The sequence below is a fragment of the Nicotiana sylvestris genome, chromosome 7 (genome assembly GCF_000393655.2).
Source record: "Nicotiana sylvestris chromosome 7, ASM39365v2, whole genome shotgun sequence".
In the NCBI taxonomy this organism is placed as follows: domain Eukaryota; kingdom Viridiplantae; phylum Streptophyta; class Magnoliopsida; order Solanales; family Solanaceae; genus Nicotiana; species Nicotiana sylvestris.
Window position 1 is genome coordinate 139,151,585 of NC_091063.1, and position 25,480 is coordinate 139,177,064.

The following is a 25,480-nucleotide window of genomic DNA, read 5'->3' on the forward strand; positions in this document are numbered from 1 at the left end:
ACGTGAACTATACCTAGGTGGAAGGGAGGTTATGAAAGAGATAAAAGATATGATACAAGATTTTAAGTAAGTAAGGTAAAAGTGAACAACGTACGAGATACTCAAATGCAGAAAGTTGTGAATAGTTCATATTTTGGATAGAAGGCTATAAGCACGGGAGTCCAATAACCAGGAATGATAGAGGCATCGACGGCAGCATGTCTTCCAGCCTATGGTTTCTAAGTATTGAGAGATCTAATTAAGAGAGTAGAGAAAAGTTGGAGACGATGTGATGTCTCACTTGAAATTCCAGAATAACATAAGGAAATCTATGGTGCAAGCAAGTTGAAGGAAAGTTTATATATGAATATGTATAGGTCGCAAGCTAAGGTATGGTAGAGCAACAAAATTTTAAGGAAACATGAGTAGGGATGAGGAAAGTCAAGTGAAAAGGTGACAAGAATGGATAAATCCTCAGGATTAAGTCCATGAAAATAAGAGAGATAATGGTTTCTCTAAGTTATTGAAAGTTCAATATAGCCTGAATAAACTCAAAGGAATCTAAGATTAATAGCATTTAGAAAGAATGAAATGTTGACCTAGCAATAAAATGAGGGTATAATTGTGACAGATAAAGGATGACGTTTGGGCTTTAGTTTGAATAATGATTTGTAAAAAAATAATAGAAGAAGAAAAAGAGAAAAGATTTCGCTAGCGGCACGAAATTAGGATATCCCTATAAGGTGAATCACATTGAGACACTATGAAATATGATTATGGAAATCACTTCAAATATTCCTCAATGCAACGTAAGCCCTAGCGATAATGTATTACGCAAGAAGTTTCAAGTCTTCAAGTAGAAGATTATAGATCAACATTGGGGCGAATCAACAATGGTCAGATACAAGTTACAAAGTATGACATGAGATTAGTCCATAATTCTTAAGACGAACGGTAATGAAGGAGCATTAAAAGACTGAGATTTATACCTAAAGGATAGGTAACAAAAGTAACTGGGAGCTTGGTAGGCATACCTCAATAAAGATAGATTGAAGTAAAAAAAATTATGGTATAGTATAATCCATGGAAATGCAGTAAAGGCATATGAATGGATAACCAGATTTATGAAATAAGATATGGCCATATTCGCAAGTTCTACAAAGTATCGAGCAAAGAACATCAGTATACCTATAAAGGCCCAGAGAAGCATTCTATTAAGCCTTATATATACAAAGTAAGGCCTACAGTTTGACTAAAAGATAAAAGGAAAATGAAAGATGAATCGCATAAGTGCACCTACAAAGCCAGGGTCATACAGGTTGCATGACAGGAGGTAACAGAAGTTGCAAGATTAGGAAGATTTCGACCATAGGTCATGATATGAGCAAAAATACCAAAAGGGAGAATGCCCTAGACTTTGGATTTATTCACAGAGCAACTGCTTAAATGGCAAGAAGAGTATTAAGGTATTCACAAGAGCTATAAGTTACGAAAATGATAAGAGCATCAGTCAACATTCGAGGACGAATGTTCCAAAGGGGGGAATGATGTTACGCCCCGCAATATTACATCCCGCAGTATTATATTACGGTGATGTTATGCTTCGCAGTAATAAGTTACGATGATGTTTCACCCTACAGTATTTTACATTGAATTTGTCGTAAGGTAATTGACATCAGTCCAAGGAAAAGATTATTTGGGGATTATAAGGATTATGCTATTTCACAAGTGATTAGTAAATTCATGAAGGTGAAAGGAGGAGCAAGTCTAAGAAAATGAATTTTGTCAAAGTTTGGCATTTTGGGATAAAATACAGCCCGAGCTAAAATACCCAGTATTTATGGATTAGTGCCATACAAGGTACTCCATGGTCGTGATATAAAGGTGTATAAGGTATGTGAAAAGTGAGTAATATTTTAAGTAATTTGAGAAAATTCTTAATTTTGCGGGTAATTGATTAATTACCGAGTAATGGGACATTACCTAAGTACCTAATAAGTGGATAATTATTAATATTTCTCACCCCACCACACGTGGCAGCCACTATGTCTAAGTAGATATGACTCATATGTTTGAGGGAAAGGTGGCATAACATTAAAAATTAAAGATTTAAGTCTTCAAGATGAAGTCACTTAGTAATAACGTGGAACTTCAAGATAAAAGCCTTGAAGACTAAAAATCTTTAGTCATAACGTAAGAGCATTCAAGATTCATAAAGATTTCATACAAATTAACCTTTCTAATTCAAGAGAGAGGTAACAGATATTCACGCAAAGTAGACAACGGATTTTTTCGTACACCGATTTTGTTGTCACGAGTTCTGTCGCAATAGTCGTATGTTGGAAAGATTTTCAAGAGAATCGGCTCAGGTATGTTAAGGCTATCCTTTCTTTCTTTTTGCATGATCCATACGATACGAACGAAACGTGCAAATGCACAAATTCCACAAACGATTCTATTCATATAAGTATTGGAGATATCTATGTTCTTGAATTTCCATATGTCATAATATTCTATCATCTGTTCATGGGTCTCAGAAAAATACGAAAGTTGAAAAGAGTTTACTTTATGATATTGCTCAAAGACAAAATGGTCTTATGAAATTTCGAAAGATTTTATTAACGTACTTTTCATGCATTGCATTCATGTGCATTGACCCATGACCAGATGACGTTATATATGCGTATATATGTAAATATATGTATATGGGATATGGAAAAAGGTTACGGCGTTATATACGCACCACCACTTGATCAGCTGGTATATGATGATGATGTTGCCCATAATGGCTGAAATATGATTCAAACGGCATTATATATGCGTATATATGTATGTATATATATATATATATATATAGGATATGGGAAAGGTTATGGCGTTATATACGCACCACCACCTGATCAGCTGGTATACGATGATGATTTTGCCCATAGTGGCCGATATGATATGATGGGATGCCCTCAGAAGCTGATGATGTTATGAAACATGTATCTATGCACGACATGATATTCATACGCATATGCATGACGCTAAAAGTAATTTATGATTTACAAAGTTATTAAGACTTACAGGTTGAGTCATGTACTCTATATTTCTTCCATGTCTCTTATGTATTTATTTATGTGCCTTACATACTCGGTACATTACTCGTACTGACGTCCCTTTTGCCTGGGGACGCTGCGTTTCATGCCAGCAGGTCCCGATAGACAGGTCGATATCCCTCCAAGTAGGCTATCAGCTCAGCGGAAGATGTTGGTGCGCTCCATTTGCTTCGGAGTTGCTCGTTTGGTTAGTATGATTTAGACGTGTATTATTTGGTAAGGCGGGACTCTATCCCTACCTTTATGATATTTATGTACTCTTAGAGGCTTGTAGACAGATGTCGTGTATATAAAAGATTGTACGGCCTGGTCGGCCTATGTTTTGAGTTTATAAAGGATCGTGTTGGCCTATTAGGCCCGTATGTCATGTGTATATAATGACGTAATAAGAACGATATGTTACGTTGGTACTAGGTTGAGTAAGGTACCGATTGCTCGTCGCGGCCCATCGGTTTGGGTCGTGACATTTTCCCAACTAGATTGTGTAGTATTGAGGTGAAATTTGAGGATTTGAGGCTAGGGATTTGGAAAGTGGGTTTTAAGGATTTGAATGGCCATTTGGTGTCGGATTTTGATAAATTTGGTATGTTTAGACTCGTGAGTGAATGGACTTTCGGGTTTTGTGACTTTTGTCGGATTTTGAAACGTGTGCCTGGGGGCCGGATTTGAGTCGATTTCAAATTTTGGCTGTAATTTAATATTTTTCTTGTGGAATTGATCAATTAGCCTATATTAATTGTATTGTATTGTTTGTGGCTAGATTCGGGACGTTTGGAGACCGATTTGAGAGGCAAAGGCATTTTGGAGTAGAGTTTTTCCCATATTGAGGTAAGTAACACTTTCAAACTTAGTTCTGAGGGTTTGAGACCCCGAATTATGTGATATGTGGTTGGTATTGAGGTGACACACATGTCAAGTAATGGGCGTGCGGGCATGCACCGTGAGAAGTATGACATGGTTGGTTCCATGGCATTGTATAGTGATTCTACCTTGTTGATATTTGTGTTTTCATCATGTGATAAAGTAATTGAACTATCAAGTATGCTAGATATCATGTTTAGTCTTTATGTCGGTACTGTTGGGACCCATAATGGTCGTTTGTTGCTGTCACCTTACTGATTTAATTGATATTTCGTACTTAGTCATATGCATTCATCTCATATCATATCTCAATCTCAATTGTTATTTATTGATACATCATACTATTGTTTCGGGTTAGTTTTCATGACATTTTGAGCCTGTGAGTGAGACTGGAGAGATTGATGACTGAGTGAGGCCAAGAGCTTGATTATGAGCGACAGTTATATGATCGGTCTGCATGCAGCAGCGGTTATACCGATTTATGATAGCACTTGGGCTAAAGGAGCCCCTCTGAAGTCTATACACCTCAAGTGCAGTTGATATTATTGAGGGATGTATCTTCCTTGGACATGCATCTTGTCCGAAGTACTTGATACCTGGATATGGATCTTCGCCACAGGGATGGATTGGCTTTCCTCGGCATTGGGTGATTGATGGTCAGTGATGTATATATTTCGGGATGGATCTTCCCTGGGTCGTATGAGCGATATACAGTGCCGAGTGGTTGAGCGTTTGAGAGTGTGAGCACATGAGGCTGTCAGCATGGTGCATCACCTACAACATGTGCATTGGTATGTAGAGATAGAAGAGTTATATTCTTCACATTGTTCAGATCTGATCTGTTTCATTGTTTTGACCTATCTATTTAACTTGAAAGCATGCCTACGTTTTTGCACTGTTATTTCTATTTTTAACTGTACCGGTTGAGCTCGTCACTACCTTTCAGTCCAAAGGTTGGACTTGTTACTTATTGAGTTGGTTGTACTCACATTACTCCCTGCACCTCGTGTGCAAATCCAGACGCTTCTGGTCACGGTGGCTGTTGATTGAGGAGTCAGATCCTGAAGACTATCGAGGTAGTTGCATGGCATTCGCAGGCCTTGGCTCTCCTCCATTATCTCTATCTGTATTTCAGTTTTATTCCTTAGACACTATAGTAGACTATATTCTGGTATAGATACTCATGTACTCTGTGACACCCCGGTTTTGGGATGGATTGTATCTTATTTTGGATTATTTCTATTTTTAAAAAGGTTTTTTTAAAATATTAATTTCTTCCGTATTTATTTTCAAAGTTTTACTGTATTGAGATGTTGAGTAATGATTGGTCTAGTTCCACAATAGGCGCCCTCGCAGCGGTTGATTTTGGGTTGTGACACTTCAATAGGTTGATTGACAGAAGACAACTTTTAGGCTTACCTTATTGAGAGAGAAAGACGGTGAGAGAGAGTGATGAAGAAAGAAAGAAAAATTGATGAGAGAGGCGGCAGTAAGGAAAGAGGAGAGGAGAGAAAAAAGAAAAATGATGTAACAAAATCTCCTAATTTAACTTGTAAGTACTCCTTGTTTAGGGTCGGTAATATACAAAACTAGGACAAGTTTGGTAAATAAGTTTCAAATATTGTATAGGAAGAAAAAAATCTCAAAGTTTAATACCGAAAACCGTATCAAAGTATCGAATTTTTGAAATATTTATATCGAATTAGTATCAAACAACTGAAGAACCGATACCGAAACACCAAATTAATTCATTCCGATCTCATTTTTTAGTTTTTCGAATTTTATGCCCACTCCTAGTAACAAGAGACCTCATGATCAGTGGATAAACTCCGCAAGATTATAATAAACATGTTAAGTATTCATCTCAAAAATTGGGAAAATCAAATCCTAGATATTTTACTCTTGCATACTATTTTACTACCTGTACACTACAAGAAAGTACAGAATTGAAAACAACTTTTTAGCAACAATAATGATAGTGTTGCTAAATATCTATAAATGGCAACAACTTTATTTATTTGTTGGTATAGAGTAAAATGTTTACCCATAAATTTTTTCTTGATCTTGTTGCCATATTTTATGAACATTATAATATTTTAGAATATTAAAAGAATTGGAAACAATATATTTTTAGTATTGCCAAAAATATTTCTACTGTTGGTAAACCATCTAATTCCCAACAACTTGTTTGGTTTGCGGCCTAAACATTATTCAAATATTTTTGGGATTTTTTCCTTCCTATCCAATATTTGAAACTTATTTACCAAAATTATCTTAGTTTTGTATATTACCCTCCCTAAATAAGGATTGCTTACAATTTATATACAATTCACTAGTAGTTCCTTAAATTAGGTTATTAAATTACACCCTTTTCCTTTATTTTCTCGCCTCTCCTCTTTCCCTATTCTCTGTCATCTCTCCATGTACAATTTATTATTAGTGCCTTAAATTAGAAGATTCAATTACACCCTTTGTAAAGAATAGCAGAAGAAGAATATTATTTGGAGACCTTCTGCTAGCCCAAGATCGTTAGCTAAGATTGGAGGATTCAACTAAAGAAGATGAAACTTGAAAAGAGAAGATAGATTTTAGATAAGAGAACGTGTTTTGGAAAGAAGGCTTTCTTAATTTTTGGCTTCATTACAAATGCCTAAGACCACCCCTATTTATACTTCTCTAAGGATGGTTCTAGATACTATTCTAGAACATGTACAAGAAAAATCTAGTGAACCTTATCTTTTCATAATACTCTAGAATATCTAGATGTCTCTAACCTTATCTTCCTACAACATTCTAGAACATCTAGATATGTCTACTGAATATCAAGGATACTTCACTAGGACATTCTAGAGAATTCTATATTTTTTCAAAAAATCACTTTACTTTATTTTTCTCACACTCCCCCTTAAAGTGATTTTTTAGAAGCTATCCCACGCTTGTCACTGAAGAACTCAACTGATTCTTTAAGACATGTCTTGGTGAAGATCTCAGCACTATTTTTCTGGCTCGTCTTGCTTCCCCAAATACTGAAGGTTCTTTAATTGGTCTTGCAAAGGAACATGAGTATGTGCTGACGAAATTTTCATCTCTGAAACGAGCTGGCTTGACAATAGTTCATTTTGGTCTTCCCGAACCACATGAATCATCTTCTTGTTGAGTTTCATGTAGTTGAGTTCTCGAGCTCCCCCTTTCTCTTAGCTCCTCAACAACTGTATTATCTAAAGAAGTACTTGTAATAGGCAAATTTGATGCTTCAGGGTTCATGGGTTTATAACCTGCCCCTTCTTGCGCAACTCCATAATACAAAGAGACTTCGTCGAATATGACATCCCTTGAAACAACAAAGAGATGAGTTTTAGGATCCATGCACTTCCATCCCTTTTTCCTTTCATCATATCCAACAAAGATGCATTTCCTTGCCTTGGCATCTAACTTGCTCCTTTGAGAATCCGGAATGTGAACATAACAAATAGAGCCAAAAACCCTGAGGTGTTTCACGCTAGGCTTTTCTCCAAACATTAATTCATAGGGAGACTTCATATTATTTGGAGAAAGCGGCATCCTGTTAATCACGTACGCTGCACATTTCATACCTTCAGCCCACAGGGCTCTAGGTAAATTCTTGGCATGAAGCCAATTCTTATATGTCTCGGTTAAGTGTCGGATCTTCCTTTCAGCCACTCCATTTTGTTATGGCGTATCAGCGCATGTCAGCTCTCTTTTAATGCCACGCTGACGATAAAAGGAAAGAAACTCATCTAATGTAAACTCACCGCCATTATCAGTTCGTAGCCGCCTTATTCTGGAATCGAGTTCACCTTCAACAGTTTCTTTGAACTCCACAAACTTTCTGAAAACTTATGACTTGTGCTTCACAAAATAAATCCAAGTGAATCTAGTAAAATCATCAATGAAAATTAGCATATAAGAGTAGCCTAAAATGAAAGAGTTCTCGTTGGCCCGATCAAGTCACTGTGAAAAAGTTCTAGTGGGGCATTACACCTTGACAGGGATCTGTCAAATGGAAGACGATGTGCCTTTCCATATTGACATCCTTCACAAACCTCTCCTCCATCAAAATTTCTTAAGTTAGGCAAACCTTTTACTAGATTCAACTTTACCATAGCTTTTAATTTATCCATGCTTAGATGTCCAAGTCTAGCATGCCAAAGATGTGTATTATCATTGCTACTCATCTTCTCAATATATGAATTAGAGGCAGATAAGACATATAAATCGTTAACTCTCTTACCTGAGTGAATGATATCTGCCTTGAGTACCTTGATATTTCGGAGGAACTTCACATCACGTGGGCCAAATAGCAAATAGTTTCCAGCATCTACAACATTTGCAACTGAAAATAGATTTTTCTTCATACCTGGAACGTGAAAGACACTGTTGAGGGTGATAGTGTCTTTTTGCTTCTCGTTAATCACAACAGTGCCTTCCTTCTCCATATTATGGACGGTATTATCTACTGTAACAATGGCATCATGTCCGTTGTATTCGCGAAAGGTGGAGAATTTGGATTGATCTCCAGTGCGATGGTGCCCATATCCTGAATCCACAATCCAGTCTCTTTCAAAATTTATGGAAGCCATGGCATTTATTGCTCGAGTCTCCGCTGTGAAGCACTTTCCCCAGCCTTCTTCTTTTTCTTCTTCTTCAACAACTTCCTCAATTGGAGCTATATTGCTCTCTTTGGCTCGACAATATCTTTTTATGTGCCTGACTTTGCCACAACGGTAACATTTTAAAGGTTTTTTACCGTTGCTGGAAGACTCCCCCTTCTTTCCTGGCGAGCTCGAACCACTTGAGGATTGAAAGTGTATGCTATCTCTTGATTTCCCTTTAAAGTTCCTCTTATCGGTGACAAGAGCATTTCCTTCCCCTTCTTTGATAGATACACCAGCCATCTGTTTGGCTAATAGCTCTTGTGACGATAGCAAATTCTCAAATTCTTCCAAAGATGGTTGTTGAACCCATCCTTGAATCGATGTAACAAAGGGAATATATTCTGGCTTTAAGCCACGAACAATAATTCTTCTTATTCGTGCTTCAGAGATAGCCTCGTCCGGATTCAATAGAGAAATTTCAAAACACAGATTTTTAACCTTCAAAAATACTCAGCGATCGAGAAATTACCTTGAGTGGTGTTAGCTAACTCATTCTCCAAAATCTGTAGTCGAGCTTCATCCTTCTTGTTGAACAGCCGATCGAAGGTCCTCCATATTTCATGAGCTGATTTACACCTTATAATATGATCAAATAAATTATAAGAGATGGACCTCTTTAGGATAAACTCCGCTTTAACATTAATCTGCTTCCACTTCTTACGTGTATTGCTATTTTCTGATGCGTCAGCAGGAGGACTTGTGTTACTCCCATTGACAACTTCCCACAAATCCTCACCAACAAGGTATGACTCCATACAAGTCTTTCATACCTTGTAGTTGGATTGGTTCAATAACTCAATCCCCAGTCCATTAGCATGACCACCCAAATCCATTTAGAGAAACCAGTTGAATCAACCACTAACCCGACCTTGAAATCCAGAAGCCGACTTATGGCTCTGATACCATGTAAAGAATAGCAGAAGACGAATATTATTTGGAGACCTTCTGCTAGCCCAAGATCGTTAACTAAGATTGGAGGATCTAACTAAAGAAAAGGAAGCTTGAAAAGAGAAGATAGATTTTAGATAGGAGAACTTGTTTTGGAAAGAAGGCTTTCTTAATTTTTGGCTTCATTACAAATGCCTAAGACCACTCCTATTTATACTTCTCTAAGGATGGTTCTAGATACTATTCTAGAACATGTACAAGAAAAATCTAGTGAACCTTATCTTTCCATAATACTCTAGAATATCTAGATGTCTCTAGCCTTATCTTCATATAACATTCTAGAACATCTAGATATGTCTACTAAATATCAAGGATACTTCACTGGGACATTCTAGAGAATTCTATATTTTTTCAAAAAATCACTTTACTTTATTTTTCTCACACCCTTTTCCTTTTTTTCTCTCATCTACCTTTCCCTCTCTGCCATCTCTCTCCATGTACAATTTATTATTAGTGCCTTAAATTAAGGAATTTTGTAATTCGAGTTTATAATCCAAAAATATTCAATTGTTAAAAATAAATTTAATGGGATATAGCGTAGCTTCTTCAAAGCAAAAATCATGAGGCCATTAATAATTCTAATTAGGTCCGGCAATGAAGAACTAACTCAAGGACATGTTCCTCTGCTACTGAGGTATTTCTGTTCCGAGCAGCGTCTTCTTTTTTCAAGCAACCTACCAGTTTTTAGATGCCTTGACTATTTATTTTAATTGTATAAATCTTTATTTTCAGGTCAAATTCAAAAAATATTAACTAAAACTTTTTTATTTTTAGCTAAATAATAAAATTTAGCATAAATAATGTAGTTCTATCCAAGTTTTATTATAAATTGTATTCGAAAAAATTTATCTAAAAAAGTAACATATTTAAAAAGGTAAAAATATATATATATTTTTTAAAAATGTCACGTATACAGAAAAATTCACGTGTTAGGTGAGTGCACTCACACTCTTTGCCATATCAGCGTTCAAGAGGATAATGGCTATCAAAAGGCCAAGTTGAGGAGGGTAATTAAACCACAAATAGTATAATGTTGTAATTAATAATTCGTGTCACGTTTCGGGGGTATTTTACAGCTTGTTTGGATGGTTGTTACCCATTGTATTGTAGCGTATTGTTACTTTAAATACGATGTTTGTTTTGATTGTTACTTAAATTTTATTATATCGTATCGTTAAATCCGTCGTTACATCATGACGAAATGTGCCACTTTATGTAACGACCGATTTGATGTGGTCACGTCGTTACCTCGTCTTTTTCTCTCAATATCACCCTTTATTATTATTCAATAATTTTATTTTATCATTTACCCTACCTTTTTATATAGTAATTTTACCATGTATCATAATTTTTTTAATAATATTTTAAGTTTATTCTTCATATTACTAGTGCGTAATATCATAAAATGATGACAAACGACACAATCTATCCAAACATTATTTTTATTTAACGATACAATACAATACCAGAGAGTAGGAAACGATGCGTAGCAACCATCCAAACAAGCTGTTAAGGTATTTTGCCCAATATTTTGTGATCGTTTTTTTCTCTTTTTCGGCCTAGCCCTTCCCAAATTCCATCAAACATTTCAGAGCTGCTAAGTAGGAAAGCAACTATCCCGGGCCTTTACTCAATCATAAGCTTCTTCTTATCTCATTATTTTGATTTCTCATGTAAACTTCCAGAGAATTTGTTTGATTTGCTATTATTTGGGTACGAATGAGTTCTTCACTTCGCAAGTCGAATGCTTTATCGCTGGAGAAAAAGCTTCATGACTTGACTATCATATCTGGGAACTTCCTAGAAGAAATCAAAGATTTAATTATCAAAATCATTATTTGAAATCTGTGAATCAATTTCAAAAGGACTGATTTTTTTCAAAATTTAATTGTAGATTGCGGCATCGACTGCTTTGGAGGGTTCCGAAGAAACGGCAGCGCTATTCCCTTTGACGCGAACTTGGAAGGTTCATCCGGCTTCTCTTTTCCTTCAAGTGAGTTTTCACAAGCACTATTCCTTTCTTCTTTCATCAATACTCCTAGTATATTATTCTCTTGATTTAGTTGTCCAGTTCGAATAAAATTCTTCATTGCTCTGATTAGGGCTTGAAACTCTTAGATAGTTTCATTTCAGTTGTTCACAAGTAGGTTACATTGTGGAGAATATCAAGGTCTGGCTTAATTTTCTTATTATTTTCTTTTTCGAGTTGTATTACTGACAAGTATTTGAGTAATAAATATAGTCCCTCTGTTTGCATGGGCAATGCGAGTATCTGTACATTAGAGTAATCTTTGGAGGTTGATGACTTGTTTTCATATGCTTGATGAATGTGAAAATAATTAAAGAAAAGGTAAATCTCATAACCTTTTTTAAGAATTGCAAATTTGATTTTAAATTGTTAGTAGGCCTTTGCTCTCAACCGTGTTTAGTTGTATCTAATACCCTACTAGTTTCATCTTTAATGACACGCTTTCTTGGAAGAGTAATTATTAAGTGCAAGCTCCCAGTAACTCTGTTATAACTAAGCTCCAAATTTGAAATTGCAGACGGATTCATGTTCTGATTCGTTTAGAAGTTGATCAAATTGTTGTAGGATAAAGAATTTTGGCAGGACATGATATTGGTCTTTGATTCATTTGTTTGAAGTTTCTTTATTTCTTTGTTTCAAATATACCAACTCTTTTTCTGTAAGCTCTTTCGTGGACTATCGTAGTACCTCAGTTTAAGCAATGCATTGTCCTAATTTCCTTACTTTTGACAAAGATGATATTCAAAGATGAGAAGTTATAGCCAAGTGTTAGTTCTTTGTAGGATTCGATTGCGGACTCTTTAGCCGAATATACTGCTTATTTTTCTTAGGACTATAATTATGCATGATCACATACCTTTTGAGAATCAAGACAATCAAAAAGTATATGTTTAACTAGTGATTTCTGACTCATACCAAGTATCCAGTGTAATGCATCCATTCCAATTTCCAATCAACTATATCCAGTTTAACTTATGTAAACAAAATAGTAAAATAAATTATTATTAAGATAAGTTGAAAGTCCACTGGCTTTTGCAGACCCAACTTACGGACCCATTTAAGGTCCACAATAAAGCCCTAATCGCTCTAACCTTCTAACATCACCTCGGCGACGGCCGTCATCGGCTGCCGGAGCTTCTATTGTGATTATCTTCTGCTTCATCTGTAGTCTCACTTCCCATCTATTTAGTTAATACATGTCACATCGAAGTTATTATGAAATATCTGCTATAATCTACGCTACTTAAAAAGTGGGAAGCTCCTAAGTGAAAAGTTAAATTAATATACTGCCCTTCTTATTAATCTAAATATCCTATTTAATTAATATAAAAAAACCTAATACATACGAAGAGAAGCAATTATTCTCAATAAATAATTTATTGACGGTGTGGTAGGATGAAATGGGCCCAAACATAGCGGAACGGATATAGAGGTTTCATATAGCCGATCCCAACTTGTTTGTGATTAAGGAGTGGTTGGTTAATGTCCAAAAAGTGGCAGATGTTACTAGCAACAGTGGTAGAGCCACATTTATTAGCAACAGTGGCAGAGCCGCATTTATTAGCAACAGTGGCAGGGCCACATGGATGGAAGGGTGATCTGTTGAACAATCTTCGTCGGAAAATTATACTGCGTACATCAAAAATTACTTTTGTACATATATATTAAATCTTAAACATCCTTAGCGAAATTCCTGGTTTTACCACTAATAGAAAACTAGGATTAATAGAATCTGTAGTTTTACTTGCTTTTCCTTTGGGAAACCACTTATATTTGTTGATTTTTTTTAGAACTTCTTCTTGGGTTTTGAACATGTGCAGATGATTTAGGCAGTGCAAATATGGGAACCGTGAACTTCCTCTGGAATTTAACGAAGAATTATTTCACCTTTGGGCTCATAGGCCTGACCGTATCTGATCGTTATGCCAGTATTGTCCCTGTTGGTGGAATTTCAATGTCTCCTACATTTAATCCACATGATGACAGCCCCATGAGATCCTTGACTCGTAACTACTCTTTTTCCTCTCTTTTACGTTCTTCATGTTTCCTGCTGCGGACAAAGATGAAAACTTCCGCATTAGTCGTTGTGGTGCAGGTGACTTTGTTATAGTGGAGAAGCTTTGCCTGGAAAAATTCAAGTTCTCACTTGGCGATGTGGTTGTGTTCAGGTAACTGTTGACAAGCTTGCTATCATGTTGAGTTCAATTAACTAGATAGCTTTTTAGTTTCAAGATTCTTTATTCACTCGCTAATCCTTTGAGAAAGAGGAAAACTTAGGTTATACTTGTCGAGATGAAGTCAAAATGGGCTATTTAAGTTTGATTATTGGATATTTGGTGGTCTTGCAGATATATTTGCATATAGGTTGAAATAAGAAATGAACTCAGTCCATATGTAGTTTTGAGAGTTTCTGACTGCATCTAAAGATTCTGAACCATGGAATAAATAATTGTGGTTTGAATGTTCAACATAAACATATTCTTTTGCTGATTTAGATATTTTAGATGTAACGTTAAGTTCACTGACAAAGAATGGAGTCTCATATTTTTTATTGCCTGTTATGTCAAAGGTCCTGCAACTCTTTCATAGTCGCATAGATTTCCAAGAACTTCTCTACTCCTATAAATCTCATAGGAATTTAATTGGTGCTCCTACATCCATAGCAAGGTAATTAAATCAAGCGAATAGTCAGATCATGTTGCTTCATGGAAAGACATGCATATGTGGTGAATTATGGAGAGCTTTTCGTGAAGAGAAAATCCAGTGAAAGATCAGAATCTCTTTCAATGTGTTTTTGGGGGAAATAATCATTATTCATTTTTGAAAGAATAAAGGGCATTAGAGGCCCTTAAACTGTTGCAAAGAAGGCCACTTTTCCCTGTAATCTTTCATGCTCATACTTTGTGTACTGTATAAAAGGTTAAAATGAGTTTGTTTAAATTGCCTTCTTTTCCTAACTTTTATTGGTGAGTTCTGGCAAAGTTTGGAGGAAAAGATTGTTTAAGTTGGATTTTTTCTCTGAATGTCTAGTATACCCGGTGGAAACAGCTTCTTGCAGGAACAAGGTTTGCATACAATAGACCCAAAAAGTTAAAATGAGTTAGTTTGCATTGCCTTCTTTTCCTAACATTTATTGGTGAGCCCTGGACTTCTGGCAAAGTAGGAAAAGATTGTTTAAGTTGCCCCTTTTTTTCTTTTCTGAATGTCTAGTATACCCAGTGGAAATAGTTTCTTGTGGAAATAAGGTTGCATACAATAGACCCAATGTGGTCCAACTTTTTCACTAACCCTGTGAGCCACATATAGCAGGAGTTTGCACCATGCCCTTTGAATGTCTAGTATACCCAAGTACATAGTCATGTGAATAGCACATGACTCTTTTGCATCTGGTCAGATGATAAAAAAAGCGAAGTCTGCTACACTGCTAGAAGTTTTTATCTGAAATTGCTTTCAAATTTAGTTTATGGAGGAAGTTGCCTTCTTCGTGATAGTACAATGACCTCTAAACAGTTTGCTCTTCTTTAGCTATGATTCTCTTGGGGCTTATAAAGATGCGCTGATTCAACTTCAGTTGATGACCACTGTTTCTTGTGCTTTATGCTAGATCTTGTTTGACCAGAAAAACTAAGTGGTCAACAAGGATCTCCCCTTGTTTAAAATATTCTATCCTTATACAGCCCAAGTCTATTCTAACCATTAAAGTTTGAGATATTTGTTTTTAAACCAATAGTAAATTCTTAGTATCAGGTCATTAGAAAGTATATGTTAAACCAATAGCAAATCTATTGGTACGATACTTTCATCTCATGTTTCGAGGATAGAGCAGATGCCAGCCTGCTTATATATTGTTTAATGTGTTTTCTTATTTGAAGCTATCAAGTCTTATTTTTAGTTGACATTCATTTCAGCTCTCCAGCAAATCATAAAGAGAAACATATAAAGAGAATAACAGCCTTACCAGGTGACTTGGTCAGTACCCCTCATTATGATGCAGTATTGATCCCTGAAGGACATTGTTGGGTTGAAGGAGACAATCATGCTTGGAGCTTGGACTCGAGATCTTTTGGTCCTGTATGTTACATATTACTCCATATTGATCTGTTGATTGAATAGGAATTTCACACATAAAGAATCCGATAAACTCTGTAAAGTTACTACTAACTTAATACATATGTGTCAGTCTTCTATGTTAGGAAAGATTAGCTGGTGGGAAGTACTGTTTCAAAAGAATTAGAAATCATTTTGGCATAAGCTACTGAATTACATGTACTCTTTTGATCATGCCTCCAACTGATTTATGGTTTAGGGGTACTTTCTGATACCTCCAATGGAAAATGTTAACTTCTCTCCTTTGCATGAGTAGGTGATTTCGTTCCATCTTTTCTACTTGTCATGAATTGCTTCACGAGTGCATCTTTTGGACTTATCTGTCCAAAAATTACTTGCTTGCTACAGTCTCTAAATGGAAATAGATTAGATCCTGTTGTTGCTAGACCTTCTGATGTGCATTTCAAATCAAAATGATGACTCTTTAGTGTATAGTGACATTTTAATGGTTCCTAAATGGAAGTCATTGTAGAGCGAGGAAAAAAGTCTACTCTTAGCGTGCCTATATTGGTTTTGCGATTAACTTTTGAACTAGCTCATTTGATTAGTTCTCATTGACTTGAATTCTGTTTCAGATCCCTCTGGGTTTGGTTCGTGGAAGGGTTACTCATGTTGTGTGGCCTCCTCACCGGGTTGGAAAAGTTGAAAGAATGACGCCAAAGAGCATAGCACCTTTCTAATTGTACTTTTTGATTAGATCATTAATTTTCAACTTGATTGATTTCTTATACAGTTGCCACCTATAGGCAGCTCTTCTGTAGGAAGGCATCAACATTATAGGCTGTATGCTCACTGTTGATTATAGCACAGAATCATTCTCTTAAATGTGTTAATTTCTTGGAAAAGTTGTGCTTCTGTATTGGAACAGTTGAAATTCTAATTGCTTTAATATTTATAGCATTGTTAATAAAAGTCATCACTTTGTCGAAGTGGGAAGTCTTTACTTCAATCCCCACGGACTTCTTTTGGGGCATTTGCATCTATACCCGCTTTTTGTATCATGTTTTAACTTGTGCCCGCTTTGCAACTCAACATACGAGGCTGAAGTAGCAAAGACAATCACGCAAAACTTCAGCATTCTAGTAGACGGGTCTGAAGTAGCAAGTGTGCTGAAGTTTTTGTTTTGTAACTGGTGTAACTGGCTGAAGTTTTTGTTTTTGTAACTGGCAAACTTCAGCTCTAGAGTTGAAGTTTTTGTTTTGTAACTGGCGAACTTCAGCTCTAGAGCTGAAGTTTTTGTTTTTGTAACTGGCGAACTTCAGCTCTAGAGCTAAAGTTTTTGTTTTTGTAACTGACGAACTTCAGCTCTAGAACTGAAGTTATTTAGTTCATTTGTAAAAACTTCAGCATTATTTATGTTTGTTTGGGATCTTGGTCATCTGCATTTTGTTTGTAATTATGCAACAAGAAAGGAAAACGAGAGTATGCACAAATCTAATAACTCATCATCATTCACTGATCATTAAAGTCACCAATTTCAACAAAAATCTTGCACCTGAAACTAACGTGCCTCTGAATTAATTGGTTACATCAACAAGTAACGTAGTCTAAATTTACTATTACATAGCTTTGAAAGAAGAAAAAATGGAATGATAATACAAGGGTCAAAATACAGATGACCAAGATCCGAAACAAACATATACACCAAGAATCTACTTATCTAATATAGTTACAGCTAGTTATTAGTTCATTTGTAATTATTTATAATTTGTTTTTAACCCATGAACTGAAGTTCCATAGCAGCACCAACAACAGAAGAAAGAAGAAGGAGGAGGAGGAGGAGGAGGAGGAGGAGGAGGAGAAAGAGGGCTGAAGTTATTTAAAAAGTAGGTACAAGTTAAAAAAAATTTAATAAAATGGGTATAGGTTAAATAGGAGCGACCAAATAGGACGCCCCGTGCAATTTTTACACTTCTTTTACTGAGAATGGTTTTCAAAACCATCCAAAGTTATATGAAAGAGTTTGAATACTTTGATGTTTTATCTTTTAAGTTTTGTGCTCTGATTATATATAAATTTTTACACGCTATTATCTTAAACTAATCTACAATTTGTAATTCTTATTATTATACACTAACTTGGAAAATAAAATAAAAAAAATAGTAGATCCGCTGGTGATTATGCGGATCAGCATACCAAATAAAAAGGGATTATCCGTTATCCTAATAACTGATTCATATCCTTGACTATTTAATTTCAAACAACACAGTCAACTCTGAGCATGATCTTTTTTATCTTTATTATTATTGTTTGAGTGAAAATCATTTTCTATCTCCAAACTTTACTTTAAAATCAATCTCCTCCCCAATATTGAACAATTGATATTTTCATTCTCGATTCTTAATAGGGAGAATGACACAGTTACCTACAAAAACAAACTATTTACCTTTATCTGCCATTTTATTTTTCTACCCATCAAACTAATTACATTTCCTATCCATAGTAGTTTTTGTGGGAAATTTTTTCTTTATTCTCCAATTCGTTTTTATTTCTATGCTTCTTTTCTTTTCTTTTTTCCTTTCTTTTTTCCTTTTCTTTTTTCTCGTTTTCTTCCTATTTTTTTCTTTTTTCCTTTTCTAATTTCATTTAACTCTTTTTTTTATATTCTTTTTCTCTTCATAATCTAATTTCATTTACTGTTTTCATTATTTTTATTATTCTTTTTTTTTTTGAAAAATCAACGTACCAATTAAATGTAGCTAATACAACCAAAAAATATTAACTAACATATGATACCAGTATAGTATATAGTTATACCAACTGGGTATATGATTGTACGCAAAGAGTTAAATTTTTTTTTTTCTTGTTTTGAGTTTTAAAATAACCACAAACTCAACAAACCCAATTTATGAGTTTCAGAGCTTCAAGGTCCTCAAATGGCAGATTAATGTTTTGCAGAAGTCAAAAGTCTTGGAATTCAAGTCATAGAATAAATCAAAACGAAAAAAAGATTTGCATTTTTAATTTGCCCCTCACGCGGGATAAAAGCTTAAAGCAAATTAAAAGGGGAAAGGAAAGTGAATTTACTGGTAATAAATATACTATTATGGTATATTGTATACTATTACAACACACTGTTACAGTATATTGCATACTATTACAGTATACTATAACAATATGTTGTATACCATAATAGTATACTGTTGCAGTATAACTATATACTCCTATAGTATATTGTATAATACAACGGTATACTATTAGATAATTGTGTTCTTCTTTGATTATTACAATATACCGTTGTAATATATTGTAAACTATAATAGTATAATGTTACAGTATAGCTATATACTCCTACAACATATTGTATATCGTATCAGTGTACTATTGGGTAGCTGTGTTCTTCTTTGATTTTCAGCTGAAAATTTCGATCTCAATCACCTCAAATCAGCTCCAAGTGCTATCAAATTTTAGTATGAACTTCCAGAAGGTATTATAAGTAATATTTAATAGCACACACTTTGAATCAAACAAGAAATCTTCAAAATAAAAATTTTAAATTCAAGAGCTTCAAGCGCAACAATGGTGAATATTCAAATACACATAAAATTTCAGATCGGGAAAGCTTACTTGAAGGTACTGTAATCAATATTTTATATCACCCACATCAAATCAAACAATAAATCTTTAAAATAAAATTTTAAATACAGGAGCTTCAAGCTCATCAATGGTGGATCTTCATACACACACAAAAATTAGAGCTAGGAAATTTAATATATAACTGCAACAACATAGGGGTTCAGAAATACAAATAAATACAAAAGAAAAATACTAATATAGAAAGAGGATTTTGGAGTGAAACTCATGTACAATAATATTAAAGATAAAAACAAAATCTGAAGAAAAATTCACAAGTCAAATCAGTAACTACTGTGTGAAATATGATTTCTCATGGTTTGGCTATGGGATTTTTGAAATGAAAGAAATGGCCAGGTGAAATAGCGGTAACTGAGGCATTAAATGAGGGTTATAGGCTAATGCATGGACCTGATAAATAGTTTGGGCCGCATGGGTAAGAGAAGTAAATAATTTGGGCCCGGATATTAAATGATAAATAGTTTGAAATTAAAGGGTAAATAGTTTGGAATTAATATCCAGTAATTGACCGGTAACTCTAGAATAATTGACCAATCATCAAAGCAGTAAAATTATTTTTCCTTTTAATCATAATTAATGGAATTTCAGAATTTCCCTTTAAAAAGATTATATTATAATGCTTCCTAAATATGCAGAACGACCGAAGTGAGAGAAAATGGTTAAAAATTGGACCATTTTCGTCATTTTCTCATAATGCAAATTATAAAGAAAAAGCAAAAAAGAAAAACAAGGAGTTAAATTCCAATTGGCCAATGGGCTTATGAAGAGTTTTATAATTTTCTATGCAGTCCCTCCACAGGTATAAATAACACATGGCTCAACCGTTCTGGGTGGCTTACTTGTTTTCTACTTCCAAAACTCTGCTGCAAAAAGGTAACATCAATTGTCATCTGGGGTTAGTCTTTTTTCTGAATTTTGCACATTGTATTATAGTGGGTCACGATCTATTTCTCCTTGATTCTTGTTTTATTTTTTCAATCTGGACTTTTCTTGATTTTGCTGATAAAACTGTCTCTCTTGTTTTGTGGTTTTTTAAGGGTATAATTTGAAGAAGATGGGTAGGCTTTTTGTGATCAGTCTTGAAGGAAACATCTATAGATGCAAGCACTGTCATACCCATTTTGCTCTTCTTGATCACCTTATCTCTAGGGTATATATCCTCTTTTTTATCTATTTATTCCTTTATCTACATGGTCCATGATTGGCTTGTGTTGTTTGTGTTGTACTACTTTACACTTGTGGGCTTGTGATTCTGTAGTATCCAACCCTTAGGATCAACTGCTAACGGGCTGGCCCCTTTTCCCTTCTCCATTTAAATACTAGGCTTATTTCTCTGTGGAATCCTTATTTGATTTTTACATTGTGGGTTTGTTTTGGTTTTGTTAGTTTCTTTTCATTGGCCTATAAATCCATCTGGGGCTAATTGTTAGTTCTTTGATGAGTTCATTTTGATTTTTACATTCTGGGTTTTGTTTTGAATGTATTAGTTTTTTCTTGTTTGTTTTTATGGTCTTTATACAATTGACATTTATCTTAGGCTAGAAGGAAAATGTTTATAACATTTATGTCCTTCCTTTTTATTGTTTGATCATATGTAATCCAGATGATTATCATATTGATTAATGTTTGACTGATTTCACCAGACCGTCAAACTACTGTAATCCTCCTCTTTATCCGCTTTTGAAATTTACTATACTTTGTACATAGGCAGAAGTTTTTCCTTTTTACAACTTTTGGTTGTTTTATGTGCGATGTCAAGTTGTTACTTTTCCGCTAGACGGAATTTTCCTCTTTATCCGGTTTTAGGACTAACTATATGTTCTACATAGGCTGAGTTCTTCCTCTTTATAACTTTGGGTTGGTTAATGTGTGACGGCAACTCGTTACTTTCGTGCTAGAAGGAATAAGGGTGTTTAATCTGTACTGCAAATTCGATACTGCCTGCTGATCTGTATGAAACTTGGTACGTGATTGCAAATGGAGAACAAATTTAACTCTCTAACTAGGTATATCTTTTCCACTTGGAACTCTCAAAATGAAAAAAGAAAAGAAATTGTATCTGCACAGGGCACAAGGTGTGGACTGGGGAAAAATGTTGGCTGAACATGGTCCAGGTTGTCCTTTGTATTTACTTTCAGGCTATACTAAGAGTATTAGATCTCTTTTTGGTGTTGGGATGGTGCAAAATGGGACTAATCCCTTCTCAAGTTTATGTTCTGTCTGGAATGTTTTACTGCATTCTAGCCCAACGAAGGTCTTAATTAAACAATGATGTTTCTTTGGCTGCAGTTTTATAACTCTTTTATTCCATGTCTAATGAGATATCACTCAGTCTAGTTCTGGAAGGATGTATGCCGTCTAAATAAAGGATTCAGGTCCGAGTAATCAGCCCTTTGAGGTGGTTCATAAAATTGTCCTCTAAATCAGCCTCTTCTTGTAAATATACAGGCATGCATGGTTGTCAGTTTCATGGAGAAATGATCATCCATCTTTCTAGATTCTCCATTATTTGTTCAGTGTTTGAAATTGTGTGCAGCTGTGCCTCCTTTACTTTTATTATGTGAGCTTAGTGTGGGGCTTGATTGTCTTAACTTATCCTAGTAGCCAAGTTATTCCTGATGCCCAAATTTACATGGCACTTTTTCTATTTTGGTACGTCCAAAATATTTTAAACCACTCTACGAATATATTATTCTACACAACTGATGCAATTTATGTTGATAAGTTCCAACTTTCACACTTTTCAAGATTCAAATATTTAAGTTTGGGTGATGTTTTCTCTACCAAGGTTATACCATTCTCTTCTATCAATGCAATGCAAAGTCCAATTAACATCTTAAATTCTATATCCGGTCAAAGATTGCACAACCATATTAGATGGTTGGAGGGATTATTTACATTTGAATTCCAAAAAACTCCTAATGTACATGCTATTTGTAGATACCTTTCTTTCACCTTTGAATTGATTGATAGACGGAAAAAAATGATATTCAGCAGGATTTTGTTTTACATAGAACAAGAGGAAGTTGGGTGGCGCACATGAAGTCTGTGTTGTGGTGTCAAATTGGGGCTGGTCATAATGGACTGTCATCACAAGTGTTTCTTATTTAGTGTTTTTCTCTTGAGTTTGGAAATACAACTTTGAATGGTTTAACTTCTGGCACTCAGTTTAGTTGGTCTGTTGGGATATGTCGGGCTTGATAAGGTTCGAAATGGACTTGCGTTTTAACGTGGGCTGCAAAAGATTCATTATCCCCTAGTTTACGTTAACTAGCATAAGTTTGCTGCAGAGTGTTTCTTTATTTTAATGACTAGTTTTTCAGCCAGACTACAAACTGAGAGTTTTTATTTTCTATGATTTTGTCTATAGTCATATAACTGCATGCACACTATATGCCATAGTTTGCAGAACCATGGCAGGTTGTGATCTAAACTGTTAGTATGTTACAAATTGTTAGAGAATGTTTTTTACAGTACCGCTATATGATTCTTTCCTTGCTCTGTATCCTTTAAAAGAAAATTTTGGTCTGAATTCAATGTTTGGTGCTTACTGTAGTATGTCCAACTTCTTCTACGGTTCTTTCTATTAGTGAAACTTCATCATATGTACCATAGTCGACAGATCCATGCAATCTGACTGCTGTGTACAAGATGTAACACCTAAATATAGGAGCAATCTGTAAATGTGTTCTTAATTTATCATACACTGCACCTGATAAATGATATATGACCTTTGCTCCAGCATATATGTCCAGTGAGATTGAAACTGCTTCATTAGACATACCAACCTCTTTTCTTTTTCTGTATGTTAATTGTTAAGTAGGCATATCTGCTATTTCATATTAAATTGTTATCACTCAGCCTCAGCGGACTTGACTATTTGTGCGGTGAGTCAAGGTTCACTAATTGCTTCTTCTTTTTGTTGTTGTTTCAGATGAGGTTACCTAGTGAACTTTTGGCCTTAGTTTAACCTTTTTCAATTCTATATCAGTTAGACAGCTAGGTCTACATGAGGTATGTGCTAAAAGAGTTAATGAAGTTAATCAGTTTCTAATGCTATGTTGCCTGAAGATCTCCTCGGTTTATGTCGGTTTACCCAATACAATATAATACTTCTGAGTAGTACTATTCCTGGATTCTTGTTTATGTCGTCTTCATGCTACTATTTGGAAACTGCTGGTTTATACGACTATGTTTTCTGTGTGGATTTGCTATTTCGTGACAACAGCACAGGCATATGTATCCTAACTCGGCTTTTCACTGTTTTTTCCAGTCATTCCAATGCAAGTATGGGAAGGCTTACCTCTTTGATCGAGTGTAAGTGTTCAATAACGTGCCATTTCAGATGGATTTTCAATAAATAGGTGTAAATACTTCCCCATTACTTTAACTATTTCTTCTCTCTGCTGGGATTTTGCGGTAAGTATTTGACTTCCTGGAATGTCTTATCCCGTCTCAACAAGAAAGCCAAACTAACTTATCTTTGGATGCTATTTTGCGGAATGTCAGAAAATGTGCCTAGCCACTATATCCTATAGTTCATGCTTTCCGCTTATGAGAGTGTACATTATGTTCTGCTCCTTTATTGGCATCGCAGCGTGAATGTTACTCTCGGAGAGAAAGAAGAGCGGGCAATGCTGACTGGAATGCACACTGTTGTTGACATATTCTGTGTGGGATGTGGCTCTATTGTGGGGTGGAAATATGTGAGTCTCCTTTTCACTATTTCACGACTCTGTATTAGTTCTTCACTTTTTATATCTAGCTAGCACGATATGTTGTACCAACAGTGTCTGAATAATTTCAGGAAGCTGCAGAGCAGAAACGCCAAAAGTACAAGGAAGGGAAATTCATCATTGAGAGGTATCATAGTGTTTCGTTCGCATTTCAGTTTGGTGTCTAATCATGTCACAAGCTTAACCATTTGTCATACTCAATATTTCACTTCAGTATCTGCAGATAATGGTTTGGCCATCAATATTTGCAAATATTGAAGTGAAATAGTGAAAACATGTTTGAAGGAGTATTTCAAGTGAAATAACGGTTCTCTCACAAAATCGTAATTGTTTTCTTAAGTGAAATTCATGTTTGAACACAAATTCAACATCCAAATGCTCCTTTTCAACTTCAATTTGAAAACCCTTTTTGTTTTCACTTCAACCAAATATTGTCCAAAATGCCGTAAATTTACTTTTTGGTTCTTGCTGCTAAGTAGGTTTAAGGTTTTGGGTCCAGATGGAAGCAGCTATTCATTAAGTCAAGATGCTCAACTTGGAGGAAGTGATACAGATGAACCTTAGAGTAATCAAATAGTATCTGTTTCAACTGTACATGCCCTCAACTCCCTGCCCTCATTGACAGAAGCAATCTCAAATTGCTTTTAGTACATATAGACAAGTTTTGCCAGGATTATTTTAGAATGATCAACCCTCTCTGACATTATAAACAATTTTATAGGCTTTGACTTGCTTTGATAGGAATCTGATATCTAGCATTGGATTGGTGTCAGTGTCTATGAAGCTTTTCAGTATTCTGCTGAAGCATTTTCTTCCTTTCCTTTGAAAGTTTGGTCAACTTTTCCAATTACATTCATGGATAAGGAGAGCAGTAATGAAATTTTATGTTATGTACATAATTTCTCTCTTATATTGGCCAACTTTGAACTTCAGCATATCCTCAAAACAACAAGTATTTGAGACTTGTGATATATTTCACCAGCTTATGAGCATTGTAAGTGGAGTTATGGAGTGCTTACAAAGTTCTTGGGTGACAATAAGTTGAATCATAAGGTCTTAGGTTCAAATTTTAGCGGAGGTAAGATACACTAGGTGATTTCTTTTCATCAGTCTAACCCTTAGTTGCAGATTTGCCCGGTACCTATGCTGGTAGGAGGTAGCAAATACCCGGTGAAATGGTCGAGATGTACGCAAGCTATCCTGAAAAAACAAGTTCGTGGGAAAATATGTAATGAGATTGTTAAACAATATGCTTGTTTGGCTTCAAAGTGACTAAAATTGATGAGAATTTTTTTATTATACTTATTAAGTAGAATGTAAAAGTAAAAGTTCTTGCACGAGGAAGGTTGTTTGAACTAATTAACAAATTGTAGAATCACAAATGCATTGTTTCCCTAAAAACAGCTATAATAATTTTCTAGAAAAAATGCGACTCCATTTCAAATACAA

General features: G+C 35.1%; 2 protein-coding genes across 4 annotated transcripts; both read left to right on the top strand.

The window, feature by feature from the left end:
* Positions 1-11,064: 11,064 nt before the first annotated feature.
* Positions 11,065-16,630, top strand: LOC104212676 (uncharacterized). Of its 2 annotated transcripts, none has more exons than XM_009762020.2 (6): positions 11,065-11,278; positions 11,460-11,558; positions 13,415-13,600; positions 13,690-13,762; positions 15,503-15,665; positions 16,277-16,630. In XM_009762020.2, exons 3-6 carry the CDS (start codon positions 13,435-13,437, stop codon positions 16,379-16,381), a joined length of 507 nt encoding a protein of 168 aa, XP_009760322.1. In that variant the 5' UTR covers positions 11,065-11,278; positions 11,460-11,558; positions 13,415-13,434; the 3' UTR covers positions 16,382-16,630. The 2 variants fall into 2 exon arrangements, with proteins under 2 accessions (XP_009760322.1, XP_009760323.1); XM_009762021.2 differs by having other exon boundaries at positions 11,119-11,238.
* Positions 16,631-20,086: 3,456 nt separating this feature from the next.
* LOC104212675 (protein yippee-like) lies at positions 20,087-24,930 on the top strand. Of its 2 annotated transcripts, none has more exons than XM_009762017.2 (6): positions 20,087-20,168; positions 20,333-20,445; positions 23,569-23,612; positions 23,893-24,001; positions 24,103-24,158; positions 24,511-24,930. In XM_009762017.2, the coding sequence occupies exons 1-6, from the start codon at positions 20,108-20,110 to the stop codon at positions 24,593-24,595; spliced, it is 468 nt and encodes a 155-aa protein (XP_009760319.1). In that variant the 5' UTR covers positions 20,087-20,107; the 3' UTR covers positions 24,596-24,930. The 2 variants fall into 2 exon arrangements, with proteins under 2 accessions (XP_009760319.1, XP_009760320.1); XM_009762018.2 differs by having other exon boundaries at positions 20,134-20,190.
* Positions 24,931-25,480: the final 550 nt, after the last annotated feature.